The 21,844-nt window shown below is 39.1% G+C and overlaps 2 protein-coding genes across 2 annotated transcripts; one reads left to right on the forward strand and one right to left on the reverse strand.

Moving 5' to 3' along the window:
* Nucleotides 1-1,522: 1,522 nt before the first annotated feature.
* On the forward strand, nt 1,523-11,740 carry ascc2 (activating signal cointegrator 1 complex subunit 2). Its single transcript, XM_074639405.1, has 19 exons — nt 1,523-1,682; nt 3,874-3,980; nt 4,110-4,268; nt 4,393-4,566; nt 4,719-4,848; nt 4,974-5,041; nt 5,243-5,356; nt 5,654-5,766; nt 5,852-5,926; nt 6,026-6,130; nt 6,219-6,287; nt 6,433-6,507; nt 7,178-7,427; nt 7,812-8,008; nt 8,688-8,807; nt 9,024-9,251; nt 9,562-9,652; nt 10,233-10,324; nt 10,656-11,740. The coding sequence occupies exons 2-19, from the start codon at nt 3,897-3,899 to the stop codon at nt 10,828-10,830; spliced, it is 2,319 nt and encodes a 772-aa protein (XP_074495506.1). The 5' UTR covers nt 1,523-1,682; nt 3,874-3,896; the 3' UTR covers nt 10,831-11,740.
* Nucleotides 11,741-12,658: 918 nt separating this feature from the next.
* Nucleotides 12,659-21,000, reverse strand: rnf215 (ring finger protein 215). Its single transcript, XM_074639409.1, has 10 exons — nt 20,577-21,000; nt 19,055-19,210; nt 18,897-18,968; nt 18,486-18,571; nt 17,499-17,553; nt 17,274-17,378; nt 16,890-17,006; nt 15,521-15,664; nt 15,157-15,259; nt 12,659-13,961 (listed from the first exon to the last, which is right to left on the reverse strand). The coding sequence occupies exons 1-10, from the start codon at nt 20,808-20,810 to the stop codon at nt 13,939-13,941; spliced, it is 1,095 nt and encodes a 364-aa protein (XP_074495510.1). The 5' UTR covers nt 20,811-21,000; the 3' UTR covers nt 12,659-13,938.
* Nucleotides 21,001-21,844: the final 844 nt, after the last annotated feature.

A 21,844-nucleotide genomic window follows, 5' to 3' on the forward strand; every position in this document is an offset into this window, starting at 1 on the left:
TTGAGCAACTAAAATTAGCAGATTAGTTCGCTAAGATGTCCTCCAGTTTTATGTTTAAAAAGCAGATGCTCTTCTCAGAGATAGATTCCTTCTCTAATAGCAGTGGTGGAGGAAGCATTCAGATCTTTTACTTAAAGGATTGTGTAGGATTTGGCGACATCTAGCATCATGTCATACTAGCTTGTCAGGAAGGAGGCTTGCTATCTAACTTAACCAAAAAAAAAACACCTTTTAACAGGGAGAAAAAGGGGGGATCCCCTTCCAGGATGGACAGACGTGCAACAGATGTCGTGTGTACAGAGTAACAACATAATGAAAATACAACGTAGACAATCAATGACCAAAAATAATATGTATAATGTGAATATAAGTGAGAAGGTGGATCCAGGAGGATGTCAAGCAGCTTCCAGGTGTCGCCAAACAGATAAAGCCAGCCAAACAGATGATGTCCACTTCTATGTGACATCTACTGTTGACCTGCTATCTCCCCCTAAAGACCCCCTTAAAATTACAAAAATGGGTCTGTTGTGGGTCTCAGAGGGTTAATTACTTTCCACCACTACAATACAGGAAATGGATGCAATAAAATACTTTAGTTTATAGTTCATGTCTGTGCTGGAAATAGACCCTGATTTAAAGGTCCCATATTATACAAAAGTGAGATTTTCATGTTTTTTTTTTATTATAAAGCAGGCTTAAGTCCTATATAAATACTGTGAAAGTATCGAAACACTCAATCCACAGGGAAATACACGCAGCCCGTATTCAGAAACTCTGCATTTGAAACAAGCTGTCAGGATTGCTGCCCATTCGTGATGTCACGAATATACAATATTTAGACCCTTGACACAATTTTAAACGTAAACATTCTAAATGTGTCCCAGTTTATTCCTGTTTGCAGTGTATGTAAATAACATCAGCTGACAGGAAGTACACATGGACCCAAACTGTTGCCTAGCAACGCAATTCTGTTGCAATTCCTTCAAAATGCGCTAAAAACGGAGCGTTTCAGACAGAGGGTGAATACAGGCATATTCAGGCTGACAGTATGAGGAAAATAACGTTGTTTTTTTAACATTACAGCATGTTAACATGTTCTATTAGAAACACAAAATACAAGTATGAACCTGAAAATGAGCATGATATGGGACCTTTAAATAGATTTTGAGCCACGCTGGCGCTCTCTGGCGCTGCTGCTCTCTCTGGCGCTGCTCTCTGGCGCCGCTGCTGCTCTCTGGCGCCGCTGCTGCTCTCTGGTGCCGCTCTCTGGCGCCGCTGCTGCTCTCTGGTGCCGCTCTCTGGCGCTGCTGCTCTCTCTGGCGCTGCTGCTCTCTGGTGCCGCTCTCTGGCGCTGCTGCTGCTCTCTGGTGCTGCTCTCTGGTGCTGCTCTCTGGTGCTGCTCTCTGGTGCCGCTCTCTGGCGCTGCTGCTGCTCTCTGGTGCTGCTCTCTGGTGCTGCTGCTGCTCTCTGGTGCTGCTCTCTGGTGCCCACCAGGGGGCGGTAGAGGCACTAGAAAAATAATACATAACAAACCTACGTCACTTCCGGGCCCTGCCAACCAGCACTAGTGATTAGAAAGAATCGAAACTGTTGAAAGCTGCTTCGACTCTGATGAGATGAGATGAGATGAGATGAGATGAGATGAGATGGCTTGAACGAGTCACAGACAGTCACATCAGCAGGTGAACATCTTTTATTATAACGTATTTAATTCCCTGTAACGTTACAAGTATATATATGAGTCACCGCCGGCTGGTTAGCCACGTTACATATTAACGTTAGCTTCTCCATTCATTGACGAGCTGTCGGTTAGTTAGCAGCTGATCTAACCTGACGGTGTGTTAAGGTGAAGTTAGGTATTATTATCCATCTGTGTGGTGTTGTAACGGTGCTGGTTATCAGGTAGCTGTGTGGTGTTGTCAGGTAGCTGTGTGGTGTTGTAACGGTGCTGGTTAACAGGTGGCTGCATTACTTTTCGTTAGCAGTGGTAACAAACGTTGAGTTAACCAGCTAACACACGTTAACTAACGTTAAACTAGTTAACTAATGTTAGCTAGTTAACCTGGCTAACTAACAAGAGTGTCTGTCTGTAGCTCAACTGCTAATGTTAGCTAGCTATCTAGCTAGGCTCAGTAACGCTCCAAACTTGCGTTACATTTTGGCGAGGAAAAACTGTCATGTCCATTTTCAAAGGGGTCCCTTGACCTTTGACCTCAAGATATGTGAATGTAAATGGGTTCTCTGGGTACCCACGAGTCTCCCCTTTACAGACATGCCCACTTTATGATAATCACATGCAGTTTGGGGCAAGTCATAGTGAAGTCAGCACTCTGACACACTGACAGCTGTTGTTGCCTGTTGGGCTGCAGTTTACCATGTTATGATGTGAGCATGTTTTTAATGCTAAATGCAGTACCTGTGAGGGTTTCTGGACAATATCTGTCATTGTTTTGTGTTGTTAAATGACTTCCAATAATAAATATATACATACATTTGCATAAAGCAGCATATTTGCCCACTCCCATGTTGATAAGAGGATTAAATACTTGACAATTCTCCCTTTAAGGGACATTTTGAACAGATAAAAATGTGTGATTAATCGGGATTCAATATTTTAATCAACTGACATCCCTAATATCACATCATTCTTGCTATGTATGTACTCACCCCATTTTGCCATGTTATGATTTCAGCATATTTTTTATGCTAAATGGAGGACGGAACTTGCCAAAAATCAAAAATACATCAATAAATAAATGACCCGATACATACATAAATAACATTAATTCATAATAAATAATATTAAAAATAAATGAAGCCATTAATTAATTGATAAAATGTAACAAAAATGCATATAGTGCATTAAGTAAGTGTTGTCAAACTTGACAGTGTTTCTAATATTTAGATTAAATTCTTCAATATTTTCTCACACTGTCCAACTACGTCACTTATAGTTATATCAATCAATAAAACTTTATTTTTATAGCACCTGTCATACAGGTTAGTGCAGTTCAAAGTGCTTCACAGATGAATGACAAGCCGGAAATAAGACAGAACAAGTGTAGACCGTGAAAACAACAAAAGACAAAACAATTTATATTTTAATCTGATAACCTGAGACAATAAAATGCTAAAAGAAAATAACTAATAACAGTAATAGTAGTAAAACAGTGTGAAGTAAAAACTAGATTAATAAAATAACAATAAAATAAAATATAATTTTACAACATAAATACAATAAAATAAGTTAATAAAATAATAACCAGCCTGGCTGAATAAGTAGGTTTTAAGCTCACGTTCAGATTGTGAACACAACAGCTAACAGTGACACTTGTACAACACAACAGCTGTATTTGAGTAACATCTTTTTTATATTAATTGATAATTATTCTCTCTGTTTCACCTTTTTTAGACTAAGGGGAAAACTTAAAACCAAGTGGATATTTCTGTAGCTACAGAACTACTTCGGATTTTATTCTTGATGCTTTGTTTGTCATTTTGTGCACATTTCTTGCCATTTAGATTCAGATTAGATCAGTACTTTTCTGCACCCCATTAGTTTGTATTTGTTTATATTGTAAGTCTGTCGGATTGGAAGTAGTTCAGTGTAAGCAAAAGATAATAAAATGACTTTATGTAAAGTGACTTGGTCAGCTTATCTGATAGCACTGTCTTTGTTTTTTGACTAATCTGGTGAACTACCTTATAAATACCTTAAAAATCAAAACATACTCCTCTTGTGTTTCTAGAGTTTCCAAAGCTTGTTTAAGCACAATTATATACCTTTTTATAACACCAACAAATACACTGAAATAACCAATATACAAAAGTAAAATGTATTTTGAATATCTTTGTGTTGGTGTGATTTGGTAGAAGAAACTAGAGAAGGAGAAGCCATGGCCTGTGCCCGAGTGCCACTGGATGAGCAGCAGGTGACTGAGCCGGGCCCGCTGGGAAAAGAACAGACACTGCCTGCACTTGTGAGTCATATCACCCCATTTTTATACAGAACTACACTCAAACAGCAGTCTGTGGTGCTCCAGGAAGACTAACCTCTCACAAAGACCAGTTTATCAGAATCAAACCCTCAGTTTTCTGTTCCACATCAGCACCCGGCCAGAAAGGAGGACCGCTGTTTTGTGCCTTACAAGCCCCCGCCAGAAGACCGCTCTCCTGCTGAGGTGGAGGCGTTTTTGGAACATGCCAAATTCATCACAGAGGACCTGGAGTGGCTCCTCGCACTGCCCCATGACAAGTTCTGGTGTCAGGTGAGGGGACTGTTAACATGCAAATAAATGAAAATACACTGTAGATTCAGTGACGACATCTAGAATAGTTTTTTCTCTTTCCTTCTTGTAAATGTCTGCTTCCTCCCTCCGTCTCCTCCACCAGGTGGTGTTTGATGAGTCTCTGCAGAGGTGCCTAGATTCATACCTGCATCACGCTCCTCGCGGCCTCGACCTCGCCACCATGCCCTCTTCCCAGGCGGTGGCCGACATGCAGCGCTCCGTCCACAGGGCGGTCTTCTTGACCTTCCTCAGGATGGCCACACATAAAGAGTCCAAGGTAGGAGCAATATGAAGTCTAGAGAGGTAATAATGATCTACTAATCACTAGAAATACCAGTTATGATTAGTAAACATTAGTGTCACTGCCACTCCCAAGTACACAGCCTTGACATAGTGTTTAACCTGTGGCTTTGTGCTCCTCTTCCACAGGAGAACTTCCTCACCCCGTCTGTGTTTGGAGAAATAATTTATGAGAACTTCCTGTTTGACATTCCCAAAATCCTGGATCTATGTGTGCTCTTTGGAAAGGGCAACAGCCAGCTGCTGCACAAGATGATAGGTGAGCTGAGTGAGAGTATTTTTTAATGATTTAAATTAAATATTTTGATTAAAATATGTAGTGAAGATTGGTAGTTTTTATCTGTGTTGTCACTCGTTAACTTTCACAATGATGTCCATTTTCAGAGAACATTTTTACCCAGCAGCCGTCTTACTACGTCGACCTCGGTGAAACGGTGCCCACTGTGTTGCAGGTAAGATTATATTTAAGAAATACAAATGTATATGGAAAGCGTAAGACTCGTAAAAACATGTTTTGGATTATTTAGGCTTTCCAAAAATGTGATTTCAAGGCACTTACGACACAAAGATGATATACTGTTTAGGGTCAATTTTAACTGTCTTTCCGTGAGATTATAGATCATTTTCCTCCTTTTATTCTCCGTCACTTTCAGGTGTTTGACACCATCCTGGACAAGTGTGGTCTCCACTGTGAAGGAGCCACGGCCATGGAGCCGATGAAGCTGAACGCACACAAACAGCCCACTGCCATGACCATGAACCAGCAGGTCAGACAAACACACACATCTCCAAATATAAAAACATCATGCTGTATTTACCGGGCTGTTCTGACATTTAAATATCATCTCTGCAAAAGATAAAACTTCATTGATGACACGCTAAAAAGCTCCTGAATTTGAGTTGATGAAAAGTGGACTGTTATATTTGGATATTCAGTTATCTGGTTTACTAACAGTGACAGGAAGACTTAGTAATAAACCAGTGTTTCATGTTAAAAGTTTGAACTGGAATAAACCTGCTGCTTCATGTCATTGATAATATATGTCTTTCCTTTTCTGTCCTAGGATCTTGTAGATCTTATTCTGTACCTGTGTGACTCGACCACCACCATCCATGCCTTCCTGGACATCTTCCCTGCCGCCTGCTCCAGCTTCCACTCCCATGGCTTCCTCAGCAGGTAGACAGATGAAGTAAACTGGCAGGATCGCAGCCACACCTTCGTAAAAAACTTCTCCTGATCAGTTTGTTTTGTCTCCCGGCAGACTGACCTCGTTTTATGAGACCACTGTGCCTGACCTCGAGAAGGCGGTGAGGAAGAGAAACTTTGATGATAAAGGGTGAGTTTCTGCTGCATTTAACATTTAATACTTTAAAAGAAGCCAAACGATTCAGACCCACTTGCTGAATAATGAATAATCTCCCAAACCCTCCTCTAGTCTTCAGGAGGACTTGTGGAAGAGGTTGTCTCACTCCTGTCGTAAGATAGTGGAGATGGCTCACCTGCTGCTGCATCACACCTGCCTACAGCCGATCCTGGAGGGGTGAGACGTCCAAACTCTCAACGTGCATCTTAGCAGAATTAGCATCACACATACGCTCATTAATTCTGCTGGTTTTGTTTCCTTGCAGGGGAGAAAACATGCAATCATTTGCAGATGAGCTCCTACAACATTTCACATCTTTTTTACCTGAGAAAAGGTAAAATTACTGGTTAAGATCAGAAGGTCACGCCCGAGGCTCTGTTAGTTAGTCCCCATTGAATCTCAGAATCTCACTTTTACTCTTTTAAGTACAATGACAAAGTGTATTAAGCGGTTTGCCGTTTTGTTTTTTGTCCTCTCAGGTTCTTGTCAGACTATGATGAGCAGTTCCCCATCGCAGACGACATCAGCCTCCTACAGCAGGCCCTCCCTGTCATGTATCCTTATCAGCTTAAAGCAATCACTTTGTGTAAACAGATCTTTATGGCTAATAACATTCTGCGTACAGTGATACCTACAAATAACCACATTTCTATGATGGATGTTTGTTTTATGCAAGCGGAGAAAGTCAGATTCAGGACGAAGATGGCCAATAAACTGTGGGCGTGTTTCCAAATGTAAAAATGACTTATGTGTGTTTTCTTAAAGATCAGCAGAAATGTAGATTTACACATCTGCAGTTTTGTACTAGATCTTTAAACTGCTATAGATCTTTGAGTTAATGCTCAATGTTAATTAATTAATTCAACACTTTTCTTGGTTTTACATTACAGTAAATCTTATATTTTTGGGTTTTGAACCATTAGTTGCATCAAATAGACATTCATAACCTCATTTTGGGCTCTCAAATATTATGATAGGCTTTTTTTCTTTTTTTTCTTGATGTTTTATAAACCAAATGATAAATGGATTAATCCAAAAATTAATCAGCAGAAATTATGATATCCATTGTTGGTTGCAGCTCCAAGTCAACAGCCAGTTGTGGTGGAGAGACATCCAAGATGGAAGAAAGTCTCAAAGCCAGACTTTAACTATTAGTAGTACTAGTAGCGGACAATAATCTGTCTGTAGTATTCGTTGTTTCATTTCCTTAAGTGCTTTCCTCAGTGATGAGACCCGGACGTCCTACCTGCTCCAGGGGGTGGAGGATGCCTGGGACTGTGTGGGCCGACGGAGACCTCACAGTCAGATTCAGCATCAGGGAGCGATGGACGGTGATGCTGCTTCTGCTTCTGGTGCTGCCGCCGCTTCAGCTTCAGCTGGCTTTAAACTTCAGGAGGCTCGAGAGCCAGAAGAAGGAGGAGAGAGTCTGAGGGGAGCAGAGGCCATGCTGGATGTTCCCCGAAAAGGAAACAATGTGAGTTCTGTAATAATGAAGTGCTTATGACAGCTCAGTGTCTTGTATTCATCATCACTGGTTACCAGCTGAAGGGATTTTCACAGATGAGCTTAACAAGATGGGTTAACAAGATAGGTTAAGCAGAGTTTCCCCTAGATCAAGTGTTTTGTCAGACATTGTGCGGTTGTTGGAGGTGCGTCTTGCTGCAACTTTGCATGGACCACTTTCAGCACTGGTACATACAGTAGGATAGGCAGGTTTTTCAAGGCATAAAATATGTAAATAAAAATGATGAAACAATAGAAGTAGTAGTGGAGATTCAGTGCATTATCAGCCATAATTTGCAGCTGTATGATAATCCCGACGTTGACGGTGTATTTTATTTTCTGTGTTTGTTATCAGGGTGCGGTGTGTGCGGTGAGCGAGGCGGAGCTGGAGTCTCTGTTGTCGTGTATCAGGGACCTGCTGCCTGATCTGGGCGAAGGCTTCCTGCTGGCCTGCCTGCAGGAGTACAACTACAACACTGAGCTGGTCATCAACAACATCCTGGAGGACCGCCTGGCACCCAACCTGGACAAACTGGACCGGGCCATGCCAAGGTGACACCACACACTCGGATGGCCTTTACATATAATGCAAATCTTTATTTTCTGCCATCGGGCTGCTGAGATTATCATATGGAAAGTACTTCTTCTTGTTCAAAAGAAGGCACTAACTTTTGTTTCTTTCATTTCAATTTGACTCTGGTGGCGATAGTTTCATTCATTTTCTAGTTTCATATGACACCAGTATCTTCACTCTAGCTTTAAAACAGCTGCAGCCTTTGAAAGACAGTATGTCTGCAGGGCCCGCTGTCAGATCGTTAACAGGTTAAGCTACTAATGAATTTTGTTTAGTACATGAAATGTTAAAAAAAATAGATAAAAAAATGCCCCTCACAATTTCCCAGAACCCAACGTGACATTTTAAAATAGTTTTGTCCACCCAAGAGTTCAAAACTTGTAAAAGATAGTCATTTTACATTAATATAAAATAGAGAAAAACAGTATATCCTCTCATTTTAGAAGCTAAAATCTGTGAACCTTTGGCATTTTTGCTTGTTAAATTATTTACTCAGTTAATTGATAATCAAAATTTGTGTGGATACCTTTTTAGACGTAACTGTACGAATCATAAAAATGTCTTGTGCAGGTCATTTGTGGTGTAAATGGAGAAGATAATATTGAAATCAAGAGCGTGTCAGCCATGTTTGACCCTGTTCTTCTTCTGTTCCTTCAGGCCAGTGAAGGAGGTGCTTCCAGATGTTCTGAACGTCAGATCCAACGTGTTTGATGATGATGAGTTTGACGTTTTCCGCCGAGACCAGGTGGATATGTCTCGCATCTGGAAGGGCAGGAGGTAAGAGCACACAGGACGATTCAAAAGCCCCGGACTACTTTTATGTACTTGTACATTTACCTGATTCATGTGTCTATAAAATCAAACGTTTTACATGCTGCTCTGGAAACCTCTGTGTACATACGGTATACATATACTTGTATTTAAAGACGGTGAAGAACAGGTGAGACTACCTGAGGTCAGGTGTAATCTTGTCGTGTTTTCTTACTCTTGCAGGAAAGGTGAGAGCGCTGAAGAGTTGCTGAACGACAAGCAGCACATAGCAGAGCAGAAAGCTCGTTATCAGTCCTACGAGACGGTGGTGGACGTGGTCGTCATTGAACCCGGTGAAAGTGCAGAAGCCTACGACCTGGACGAAGACTACGAAGACGAGTACGACGACACTTACGACATGAGTCAAGTGGGAGCCAATGACCTGGATGGAGAGGGTTTACTGAGCAGAAGGTAAACCACAGATACCCCCTTTTACACCTGGTATTAAAATGCGTTTTGGGTGATCGGATTGCAATCAGATGCTTGACCACATGAAAATGCACCAAAATCTCATTGAGGACGGATTGTGATCCGATCGGCCAAACCACCTCTGGATTGATCACAAATGTAAATGCAACTGTGTTTTTAATCCACATACAACGACCACATAGGCGGAAATACGTAACACTAAGGCGCGGAGTACCATTTTTTGGGCTCTGGAGGTCCGGTAGTAATCAACAGCGAATACTAATTTTCACTTTGTGTTTCTGTTTCTCTGCAGGCCTTTCACAGTCCCACAGATACTGAGAAAAGGAAACAAACCAGAATTGGAACAGGAGGTTGAAGATGAAGAGGAGGAAGAACCACTACAGGTACTGAAATCATTTCAAAACGGCAGATCCAACATTACAGAAAAAAACAACAACATTTGACCCATTTTAAAACTTTAAAAATATTAACTATTTTCTTTACCGGTGTTGCAGTTTACTCCTACAGGATTACTCATGCGTGTAGTTTTAAATAAGACCATTTTAGATAGCACGCTGGTGCAAAGTGCTGACAGAAAGTGATGTTTATACTTAACCTTTATAATAAACTACCCCAGGTAAAAGTGAAGGCCCTGGTGTATAACGCTATTTTTAATGGGCAATTCTGTTAATAATGATCAGAAATGATTAAAAAAAAACATCATCAGTAGTAATAGATTAGTTGCAAATTTAAACCATCTTACAAGTTGTTACATATGTGAAGATTTAACACATTTGCCAACAAAATCTTTAGTGCAGAATTGTGTTTTCCAAACATTTCAATTTAGCTTTATATTCCTTAAAGTTGATGTACTCTTTTGAAATGAAATGCTTCAGCTACAAATGTGTGATCACATCATCATCTGCATGTTTTGTTATTTGCCTTCTTTTTCATGTGTTCACATGTGAATCCTTTGTATTTCAGAACAATGTAAACAGGGACCAGTTCGTGCAGGACCCGGCTCTGCTGAGAGAGAGGGCCGACGCCAGAAGAGCTGCCATGCATCAAAGGAAAGGGTAAGAAGTGTAGTAGTACATAGTATATTATATATCGTATGTCATAGTAAGGTGTGTCATAAAAAGTATATATAAAAAAAGTCATAGGATAGTATGTCATAAAAAGGTAAAAAAAACAACCTCATAGTATGCTATAAAAATGTCACAAAAAGTTATTAAATGTTTTTTTAAACAGTCAGTTTAGTATGTCGAAAAAATGTGATTAAAAAAATACATAGTATAGTATGTTGAAAAAGATGTGATTAAAATAGTAAAAGTCAGTCTGTCATAAAATCGTTATAGTATTGTATGTCGGTTCACCTTTGTTGACGCCCCTTTATCCCTCTTATAGTTTCCGACCGGAGCCGCGTCCCAATAACGTAGTGGGCCAACCCAAAGGCCAAGGACAAACCACGGAGACATTCCTGGACCGACGCAAGAAGGAAGCCAACAAGGGCCGAGGGGCTAACCACAACCGCCGCAACATGTCCGACCGCAAGAGGAACAAAGGCATGATCCCCTCCTGACCTGCGTGACGGCCTGCTGCTCCAACCAAAACAGAAGGACGGTAGGAAGGTGGCTGAGGTGTGAGTTAGTGAAGGGAAAGAAAAATTGTGGCTTTGGCGTTGTCCTGGGTTCAATTTGTCCCCCACGATCACACCTCAGCCCGTCTTTGCTCGAAGGAAAAGCCACCGAAGGTTTTGAGTTGTTGGTGAAAAGTTGCTTTAGTTTACTGACTTTCTTTGACAGGGCTTTTGTGAACGGAAGTTGCCAAGCAGCTTTTAGCGTTTGAGCCTAAAGGACGTTCAGCTCTGGTTTTTAATGAGCTATAAAAAGAAAAATAATTTGGGCCAAAGTCCTGAGTGTGAGCCAGAGACTTGAGGACAAAGAATAAGACCTTTAGTCTTGCCAAGTAACAAATTCAGTTTATTATTAAGATATTTCTTTGACATCATCATCAAATAGACAACATAGGAATAAAAGGAAGCAACATCCAGGGTTATTGGAGAGACTGTGGTTCCTTCTGTAGCTGGAAGAACAATTACTGACCTGGTGATCAAGTCTGGACATCAGTGGCAGGCTGCTCTTACTACTCACTCTGTATGAGTGGCTTGTGTGAAAGCTGCATGCAACGTTCAAGTGCACGCATTGTGATGTCATCCACCCAGTTCACACCACTGTTGTCCAGCCTTCGTAAAAGAAATCAATTCATAACGACGCTGTTGTGTTTGGAAGCACGTGCCGTACAGAGGCGCCTCAGACTAGCTGTGGGGGAAACCTCCGACATGTTGCCATGCACAGACTATTTTCTATGAAGAGAACAGATCTATCAGAGCATTTTGTAACAAAAAAAGCACATGTAATTGCTTTTTGGAGTTGACATTGCAAAAAAAAAAACACCATAAAATAAATACAATAATACTATTGTTTTTGACATCCTTCGAGTTTGAGTCATCACTAACAAAATGCTTTTTCCTTTCACAGTACAGTGTGTTTGAGACTTCACTAGAGATGCTTCAGTACGAGAGTACGGCTGCACAGTTAGGGCCGAGGTTAAGATCAGTTATTTGGTAAGTTAACTGTTTTACTGTGCTAGAACATTTGACAGAAAGTGTCCTCCAATTTCACACTAATGTAGATTTTATTGTATGTAAACATACAGTTGGTTTATCTTAAGTTATATCCAAAGGAATAGGTCGACATTCAGAGAAATAGGTGAGAAGATTGATACCACTGTCACGTCTGTACATGAAGTATGAAGCTGCAGCCGGTTAGCTCAGTATAGCATAAAGACTGGAAACAGCTAGCCTGGCTCTGTCCAAAGGTAACAAAATCTGCCTACCAGAACCACTAAAGCTCACTGATTAACACGTTATATCTCATTTGTTTAAAGGTACGGTGTGTAGGATTTGGTGGCATCTAGCGCTGTGGTTGCAGATGGCAACCGACTGAATACCTATGGGGTCATTATTGTGGCGAAACTATTTGTAAATGTGTTTGCATAAAAGAATCTCTAAATGTGTATGAATACATATTCATACACATACTGAATACACATGTGTATGTATTAAGACACTTTTTATTTACGGATCTCAATACACTTGCAAATTATTTTTCCCCACATTTATAAATTTGATTACGAACACACGGATTCTGAATACACATTTGAAAATTCCTGTACACATTCCCAAATCTCAGTACGCATTTAGACGTAATCGCAATTTCACAAGCGTGTCGGATCAGTTGTGGGTTTTAAAACTACGTGTCATTTTTACACTTTAATTTGTGTACAGATTAAACAAACGAGATATGAGTTAATTAACTAGCTTTAGGCCCTGATCGGACAGAGCGTGATTTGTTGCGTCTTTTTATTCTATATGTTGCTAGGCAACCACCAAATGAGTGCTAACGTTACCTTATTACAAACCATGAACTACACGCGACCCAAATAGTTAACAATACACTTAAAATGAAAAAAGTCTTTATGCTAAACCGCGCTAATCCACTGCTGGTTGTAGCTTCGTTTTTACTTACAGGCATCAAACTCTCAACAAGAAAATTAATACGCTTCTTTCCCAAAATGTTGAACTATTCCTAAATAGATTCTTCTTTTTTTTTACACAAATGTACACCATTGTAATTAATGAGGTTATTACCTGTGCAGCCGTACGTCTGAGGACACGTCTTTCACATGATGTATGAGATGACCTTCTAAAAAGGAAGGAAGCAGATAAATATAATCAAAGAAGGGTGAAAAAAATCCAACTGAGCCGTGGTCACAGACTCTACAAGGAGTTTACAGAAGTACCTGTTTAACATCTCTCACTAATAGTTTCAAACTGTAACTAACTAAATGAGTAACATACACAACTTAATAATAATTTAGGAGGTGTGTTTGTGGTTTCTTTCATTCTGCAGTTAAGTCATATAAGGCATGTTAAGGACAAGTGCAAACACTTTTTCCACATCTGCTACCCCCTGTAGCACGGTTAACGTCTGGACTACAGAACCTCAACATCTAACATTTAATAGCAAAGTATGAGTTTGGACACTAGATCAAATCAGTCATGTTTAAACTCTCACTTTATAAGTTATTGACATCATTTGGACCTAAAGTGAACATTGACACTGACAAGTCGATCAATACATCCCTGCTTAAAACAATTAAGCATTGAATGTCCAAGTAGAAACAACTGACTCGCTCAGTTGCGCCGCTGTTTGCAGAAACCGAGCAGAAGGTGTTTGTGTGAAGAGTCACATTGAGCTCAAACACCCTCATGAGTCACATCTTCCCTGCTGTAGATCACACATACAAATACTTCCACAATTGTACAGTAACATGATCCCAGGAAGCGGTACTGTTTACACACAACAGTACCAGTACAGTACTTCATAGTATTGTGTTTACACTACCACTGTATGTCTTTCTGCACTCACCCGATGGTCAGATGGTCAAAATCTGACCACTCCACAGTCCAGACAGCTGCTGTGATGAGTTTATATTTGCTCCCACAATCCATTGCTGGAAGGAGGAAACGGCGAGGTCAGAAAAAAAAACGGCTACTGGAGAGTCACTGAGGAAGAGACGAGACTTGATTCCCAGAGGTGTGGTGGCGGTGGAGGCGAGGCGACTGTTAACGGTCTCTGCAGACGCTGCCTGGAGAGGGATTGAGAAGAACGGTATTCAACACTTTTTTCATGAAATTTTTCGACTCACTATACTACGACTTTTTTTTCATGAAATTAAACGACATGACTTTTTTAATCACAATTTTTCGTCATACTATACTGTGACTTTTTATCATGAAATTTAATGACATACCATACTATGACTTTTTTTTCATGAAATTTAACGACGTATTATACTATGACTTTTTTTATCACAATTTTTTGACATACTATACAATTACTTTTTTCATGACATTTTTCGACAAACTAGATTATGACATTTTTTCATGAAATTTTTCGTCACACTATACTTTGACTTTTTTTATAAAATTTTTCGACATACTATGACTTTTTTTCATCAAATTTAACATACTATATTATTACTTTTTTAATCACAATTTTTTGACATGCTATACAATTACTTTTTTCATGACATTTTTCGACATACTAGACTGCCATTTTTTCATGAAAGTTTTCGTCATACTATACTTTGACTTTTTTTTATAAAATTTTACGACGTACTATACTATGACTTTTTTTCACGAAATTAAACGACGTACTATACTATGACTTTTTTTTCATCAAATTTAACATACTATATTATTACTTTTTCATGAAATTTTTCGTCACACTATACTTTGACTTTTTTTATACAAATTTTCGACATACTATACTGTCTTTTTATCATGAAATTTTACGACATACTATACTATTCCTTTTTTTCATGAAATTTAACGACATACTAGTCTACGACTTTTTTTCATCAAATTTAACGACAAACTATACTATGACTTTTTTTCACAAATTAAACGACATACTATACTATGATTTTTTACATCAAATTTTACGACATACTATATGATTTTTTTTCATCAAATTTAACGTCATACTATACTATAACTTTTTTTCAGAATATTTTTTCGTCATACTGTACTATGACTTCTTTTTTTTTTTTTTAAAAGTCTCAGTATGGTGCTGTTAGAGAACCTCATCAATGTGACACAGTTGGTGAAATTGCACTTCCTCTTTGCTGTTCTTCTCATTGACAGCAGGTCTATTGAGCGGTGGAGCAGTCACAACTATCAATATGCAAACGGATGTTTAAGGGCGTGCCAGTTGTTAATTTACTCTTTAAAACCTGCATCAGTCAAACATCAATAGATGTCTTGTGTAAATGAACTCACCGAGGATGCTGCGTTTGCACAGAGGACAGGTGTGATGCAGCAGCAGCCAGGGGTCGACACACTCTCTGTGGTACTCATGAAGACACGGCAGCACCCGTAGACACTGAGACAGCACAAGACACACCAACATCTCATATCATTTATCACTGCAGAATCACCTATCCTGCACATAAACTGTATGCCTCAGTAACCTTTTTTAAATCTTAAAATATGGCAGAAGGCAGAGAAACCAAACCAGTGGCAGGAGTTTTTTTCACATGATATTACCACTTCTCCCCTTGCCTGCCTGAATCCAACCAGGGAAACGATACAGCCAAGACTAAATCAGAGAATGTATGTACAGTATGCAGGAGTGTTGTCTGACCTGGTTGTTGTTGAACGGCTCTAGACAGACTGCACAGTTTTCCGTCTCCACCGGCTGGGACGGGTCACACCACGGTTTAGGCTGACGATACGTTTTGGTCTTCAGCGACGACATTCTCTTCAGGACGTCCTGTTTAGGAAAGAGCTGAAGAATACAACACAGCAAACCATCACCTAACAATATATCTAAATGGGGACCGGACAAATTCTCCTAACAGATGACATGATCTGATTCGATATGTGCAACAATCATTTTGTGTTCCCCTTGACTATCAACTTTACTTTCATTAAAAGATTGTGTCCACATTGTACAACTTAACCTGCTTGTTCTAGCAAAAGAAAATCACAGTTACAAAAGAGTAAAATAGTTTGTTAAACCTAAAATATACAGTAAGTATCTTTGGAAACTATGAGACCTTGAGACCAGGTAAATAATAAGTTAATACCACAATGTAAAAATGACATGTTAAAGTCATGCATTCATAATTTTACTTGAGTAAAAGTACAAAAGCATTTATTTATCTTTCGAGAGATAATTTTCCAAGTCTTTTCCAGGACATTTTCAGTGATGATCTATCTGGTTAGACAGGGATCGTGCCATACACCAATATGTTCCTCTCTGTGGAAGTCTGATTTAAAAGATGTGCAGTCTATCGCTATAACTTGTCTATGAAATAACCTCTTACATGCTTAGAAAGTACACGTGACCTTTAGCAACGGAACCAAACACGCTAACCAATTTAACATCATTCAATCGTTTAAAACAAGTTAGGAAGAAAGCAAAGATATGTTGTCTTTCAACCTGCATGTGCTACCGCGTGACGTGTTCACAGCGTTTCCACAACATAACCAAGAGCAGCTCGTCCATAAACTACCATTTGAGCGTTAATATGATTCTGAACATAACTTAGTCCTTTTAGATGGCAATGTTATGCATTTTGGGGGATAGATAGCCTAGTAGTTCATTCTCACCTAAAGGATAATAGGAGAATGTTGAAATAATTTTCCAGGACATTTTACTTTTTCTCTAATTTTTCATGTGTTTTCAATGACTGGAAAATTGGTCAAATGTTTTCCAGGACGTGTGGGGACCCTGAAAAAGTACAATATTTGCCTCTGAAATGTAGAGTAGAGGTATAAAGTAGCAGAAAATGGAACTACTCAAGTAAAGTACCTCAGAATTGTACTTATGTGCAGTGCTTGAGTAAATACACTTGATAACTATCTAATATATCTAATAACTTTCTATAAGAAAAAAGAAACTGCAGTACAGCGATGGCAAAGACATGTTTGTGTAAGTGTTAAACTGCTTAGCAAAACCAAAGTATGGCCTGTGATGATAGTATCATCAGTAAAGACGGAGTGTTTACCTCCAAGTCGTCGTTCGGCTGGTGGTCCTGGTACTGCCAGTGAGCCTGAACAATGACTCCGGTGCTGAGGATCAGAGCCACCAGGAGGACAGTGTCCCACAGCTGCTGCAGGTACTTCTACAGAAACACGAAGAAGACCAACAGTACCCTATCATCTGGTTTCTTTACAGTTCATTCAGAGTATCAGTATCAGAATATGTTTCTGGGTAACAGAGAAGAGGAGGAAAATGCAAATGATGATTACGCACCAGACTTAGTTAAACTACATTTGCATTGAAAGTGGAATTATTACAAAGTGGTTTATATCTTGATTTTTGTAATACTGTATCAAACCTTGTTTTTTATACTATAATAATCAAAATAAACATGATGTGTTCCCCCCACCTGAACCTGAGAGTTGGTCTCTCCCGTGCAGATGACCCCCTGCCACTCTCCGTAGCGACCTCCTCTCGATCGACCGCAGCTGGACCACAGCGTGAGCGTGGCCCCCTGCCCGAACACACAGCAGCATGGACTCACTGTCAGCTCAGCCTGTCATCTGTTCATTCACCACTGGAGGGTGCTAACAACTGAGAAACACACTGTCAGCTGATACATTGAGGAGCTCACCAGGTTGTCCTGCAGGATCGTCTTGTATGTGATTTTTGCGGTCGCCTGAAGACCCCTGTAGAGAGAATAGTCATTTAGTGCAAATAAAGATTCTCCATCACTCCATTTACACACACTCTAACCTGATTACTCTGAATCACCAGTTTGCATGTTTTCTTTCTTTGATAAGTCATGCATTAAAGTTTGTGTTTTGGATTATAGGAAACATCTTATTAGTGCAACAAAATATTACAAAACATTTTAGGGATTCGCCACCTGTTTACACCCAGCTCAGTCTGTGACGTTTGTTGTCAATGTGGAGAATCAATATGATGAAATGAAAATTAGAGATTTACAGTATACTGGAAATAGTTATTAGATTAATGAATAATATGGACATATTGAATTAAGTTATGATTACTCTGATTTTGTTTTTCATTTGACTGTTTATCGTTTGACAATGTTCAGTACTGCAATATGCAATATCTGTGTTTTGGTACCAATCCCAAAACAATATATAATGCCTTCCTACAAAAAATATGTTGGATTTAATTTAACAAAATAAACCTAATTATTTCATCAATATTGATCAAAGGTGTGTTAACACAAATAGCTGCATAATAACTTATCAAACTGTCAATATAAAATTAACAATTTTGTCATTTCAAGGAGGAAATATCAGATCAAAGAATAACTAAACAATTTTCTCAATTTAATACGGACACAATTCAAAAAGTAGTGAAGTTCAGTGCAGAGTTGGACCTGAATTATTGCCCTAAACTGGTTATTGTTTAATTCCTAGCGTTGATAACTAAATTGCATGACAGTCAAAGCACTGTATGATCTCTTGGCAGAAATCCTCAACTGAGGACGCATGATATTATATACCTTTTCTGATTCATAAAAAAACTATAGTTTGTTGCGTTTTATCAATGATATGAGGGAAAGATGCACGTGTTTCATATCTGTTTCCATGTTGGCAGCAATAAATAATAAAGTGTTGTGTACCTGAGCAGAGCTCCGATCAGCTTGGTGACATTTTCAGACGTCTGGATCACGATGATGGGCTTTGACAGCACCTGAGAGAGATCCATCTACAACAGAAACAGGTTTTTAGGTTATAAATATGACCTGGACAAAGTCTCTTTTAAGCTTCAATTTTCAACCAAGTTTCTATCATTTTTCCAAAAAATATTTCAAGCCAAAATCAGTATAAACCATAATATCTTCTGATGGAGCGCCTTCAATTCTCTTTGTTCTGATGTGCAACTTCCCAGGTACATTGCATCAATGGACACACACATACACACACAAAATAACAAATGCAAGAGCCCTTAAAGCATGGAAATGACAAGGTCTTAGAACACTATGATGGAAAAAATGAGAATACAGCTGGTGAGTGAGTTTGTGGAGATTTACCTCACTGACAGTGTTTTGGTTGAGAGCCAGAATGATCAGCGCAGACGCTCCGAGGACCAACGCTCGCTTCATCTTTAACGGAGAGGATGCATGTTAAGTTTTTGTCGTATAAGTGTGAACAAAATTCACAACAGATTTAGATATATTGAACTTCTTACTTTATTGACCATAGCATCGGTGAAGGACTCCTGGTTTCCGGTGGAGGCTTTGCTGTCGTCGATCTCCACAGGCACCACCCCGATCCACAGCTCCTGCTCTTTGGTGTCGTCTTCGTCTTTTCCTCCGCTCACCTGCGTGTCCTCATCCTCCTGAACCTGAGGACAGAAAACAAGCTAAACATTTGTACTGAAAGCTGCCTCACTAAGGGGCTCCTCAGCAGTGGCTGTTTAGGGAAGCAAGACGTATACTTGTTTACTTTTCCAACCACATTTGTGACCTTCATTTCAAACAAAACATCTTAAATTCACTTCATTAAACCAAAAACTAATTCAAGCCTGAAAATACCAGTATGCCTGCATGTCGGCTAATATATAAATGCTGACATTATTACTTATTCTCCTGAAAAATCACTGTATTTCATAAATATATTATATCTCACATTCCTGTTTACTTACTACTGTAAATCATGTTTTTTTCCCATGCAGAGATGTAAATTTAATGTGATATTTGTACAGTTTTCTTTTCTGAATATGTATATTTAAATGTCATAAGGGTTATATCACGTAGTTGAATACTTTGGGTTAATTGACTGTTTATTCAGAAAGAACAGAAGGGAACTAATGAACTCAAGATGATTAACTTTTGCCTAATACAAGCGAAGCTTCTTATTGCTAGACATTGGAAAAGTGATTGTTGTTTATCTTTGAACCTTTGAATTAAAGAGCCTTCCTCTTGCATAGTGAATGAAAAGTTTACATACACAATCCATCAAAAAAAGTAATATCTTTCATAAAATATGGGATTTATACCTTACATTATTGGAATCAGGACCTGATAACTTTTTTAATTTGACATGTACCAATGAGACTGTACCCTTTTCTTTTGGACAAACAGGCAGGTATGTATGCATTTCTGCATGTTGGAATTTTTATATATGTATCCAAGTAATTTAATTTATTTTTGTTATTAATATAATCTTGTAAACTATAATTTTTGTTGTTATCTACTCCGAGGGCTCAGAGTTCATGGGTAGGTTTAAGGGTGAATGGGGGGGAAGACTTGAAAGATGTAACCAACCCATTTTGGAAAAGTGATTTATTATGTTTAAAGGTCCCATATTATGCTCATTTTCGGGCAGAAATCCTGACAGCTTGTTTCAAAATCAGAGTTTCTGAATACGGGCTGTGTGTATTTCCCTGTGGATTGAGTGTTTCAATACTTTCACAGTATTTATATAGGACTTACGCCTGCTTCATAAAAAAACAACATGAAAATCTCACTTTTTTACAATATGGGACCTTTAAAATCAATAAAGATATGTAATATTATGGGGCATTATTTTGGTAACATTTTTGCCATTTTTAGACTACATTATAATCTGATATTCAAAAAATAACACTTAGTGACAGTAAAAGTCTCATATCTCCCAGTTTTCATCCAAATGTGCCATTTTATTAACCTCCAGAACAAGAACAGTGCGTTGTTGTCTACTATAACCGCCTCCCCTCTGGACCGACTCACCAGGACCAGCTCTCCCTCCAGCTCCTCTCGGTCCTCGGAGCTCCTGCTGGTCCCCCGGCCGGACTCCACCACCTCCCCCCGGAGCAGAGCGCTGCCGACGGGCCGCTGCTCCAGGAACACCTGATACTCCACCAGAGCGACCTGATCCGCGGCCACCAGCAGACCCGGCCACCGCAGCAGCACCAGCGGTACCGTCACCCAGAAGAACCAGCACCAGAACCGAGCTAAAGCCATGACCCGAACCACAACACCACCAGCAGAGAGAGAAGACAGAGGACAGCTGTTATAAACACAGAACCCTGATCAGCTGTTCTCCGGCATGCTGATACACAGCTGATGAAATGTTTGTTGTCTCCAGTTAGCTAACTGCAGCTGGACCGCAACCAGAATGTAAACAACGGAAGACAGCTTCCGGCACCAACCGGAAGTAGCGGGAGGATCATCATCTTGTATACAAACCAATAAATCCAATAATTTAATAAATACAAAATAATATAGATGTTTAAGCTAACTGTATATCACATTGAGGCAAATAAAAATCAATTTTAGCGAAAATTCGCGGTGATTTTTTAATTATAATCTAGAGTCTTTGATACACATTTTGTAATTATAATTTACAATCTTTAATGCACATTTTCCAATTTTAATTTACAATCTTTAATGCACATTTTGTAATTATAATTTACAGTCTTTAATGCACATTTTCCAATTTTAATTTACAATCTTTAATGCACATTTTTAGATTATAATTTACAGTCTTTAATGCACATATTTAGATTATAATTTACAATCTTTAATGCACATTTTCCAATTTTAATTTACAATCTTTAATGCACATTTTTAGATTATAATTTACAGTCTTTAATGCACATTTTCCAATTTTAATTTACAATCTTTAATGCACATTTTTAGATTATAATTTACAGTTTTTTGACCGTTGCGTCAAAGAGTATAGAAGTAACTTGAGAGAGTAACGTCCCGTATTTCCTTCTTCGATTTAAAGCCACGATTCATACACGCTATAATAAACAGCTGGAGCCGTGAATAAAACCTTCAGAGCGGTGTTTCACGTCTATTAAAACGAGGAGTACTTAATTTCCACTGTTATAGTCCGATATTTTGTCTGAGTAAACTCTGAAATCTTAAAAACAACCTATAAAGCTACTTGTTCCATTTTGCACTTAGTATTTAGGACATTTGGCTAAACTATGGAAACTATTAGTCTTAAAGAGTAGCAGTAGTAGCTGATGGGAACAACTCAATCACTG

Source organism: Sebastes fasciatus, chromosome 6, assembly GCF_043250625.1.
Source record: "Sebastes fasciatus isolate fSebFas1 chromosome 6, fSebFas1.pri, whole genome shotgun sequence".
NCBI lineage: Eukaryota > Metazoa > Chordata > Actinopteri > Perciformes > Sebastidae > Sebastes > Sebastes fasciatus.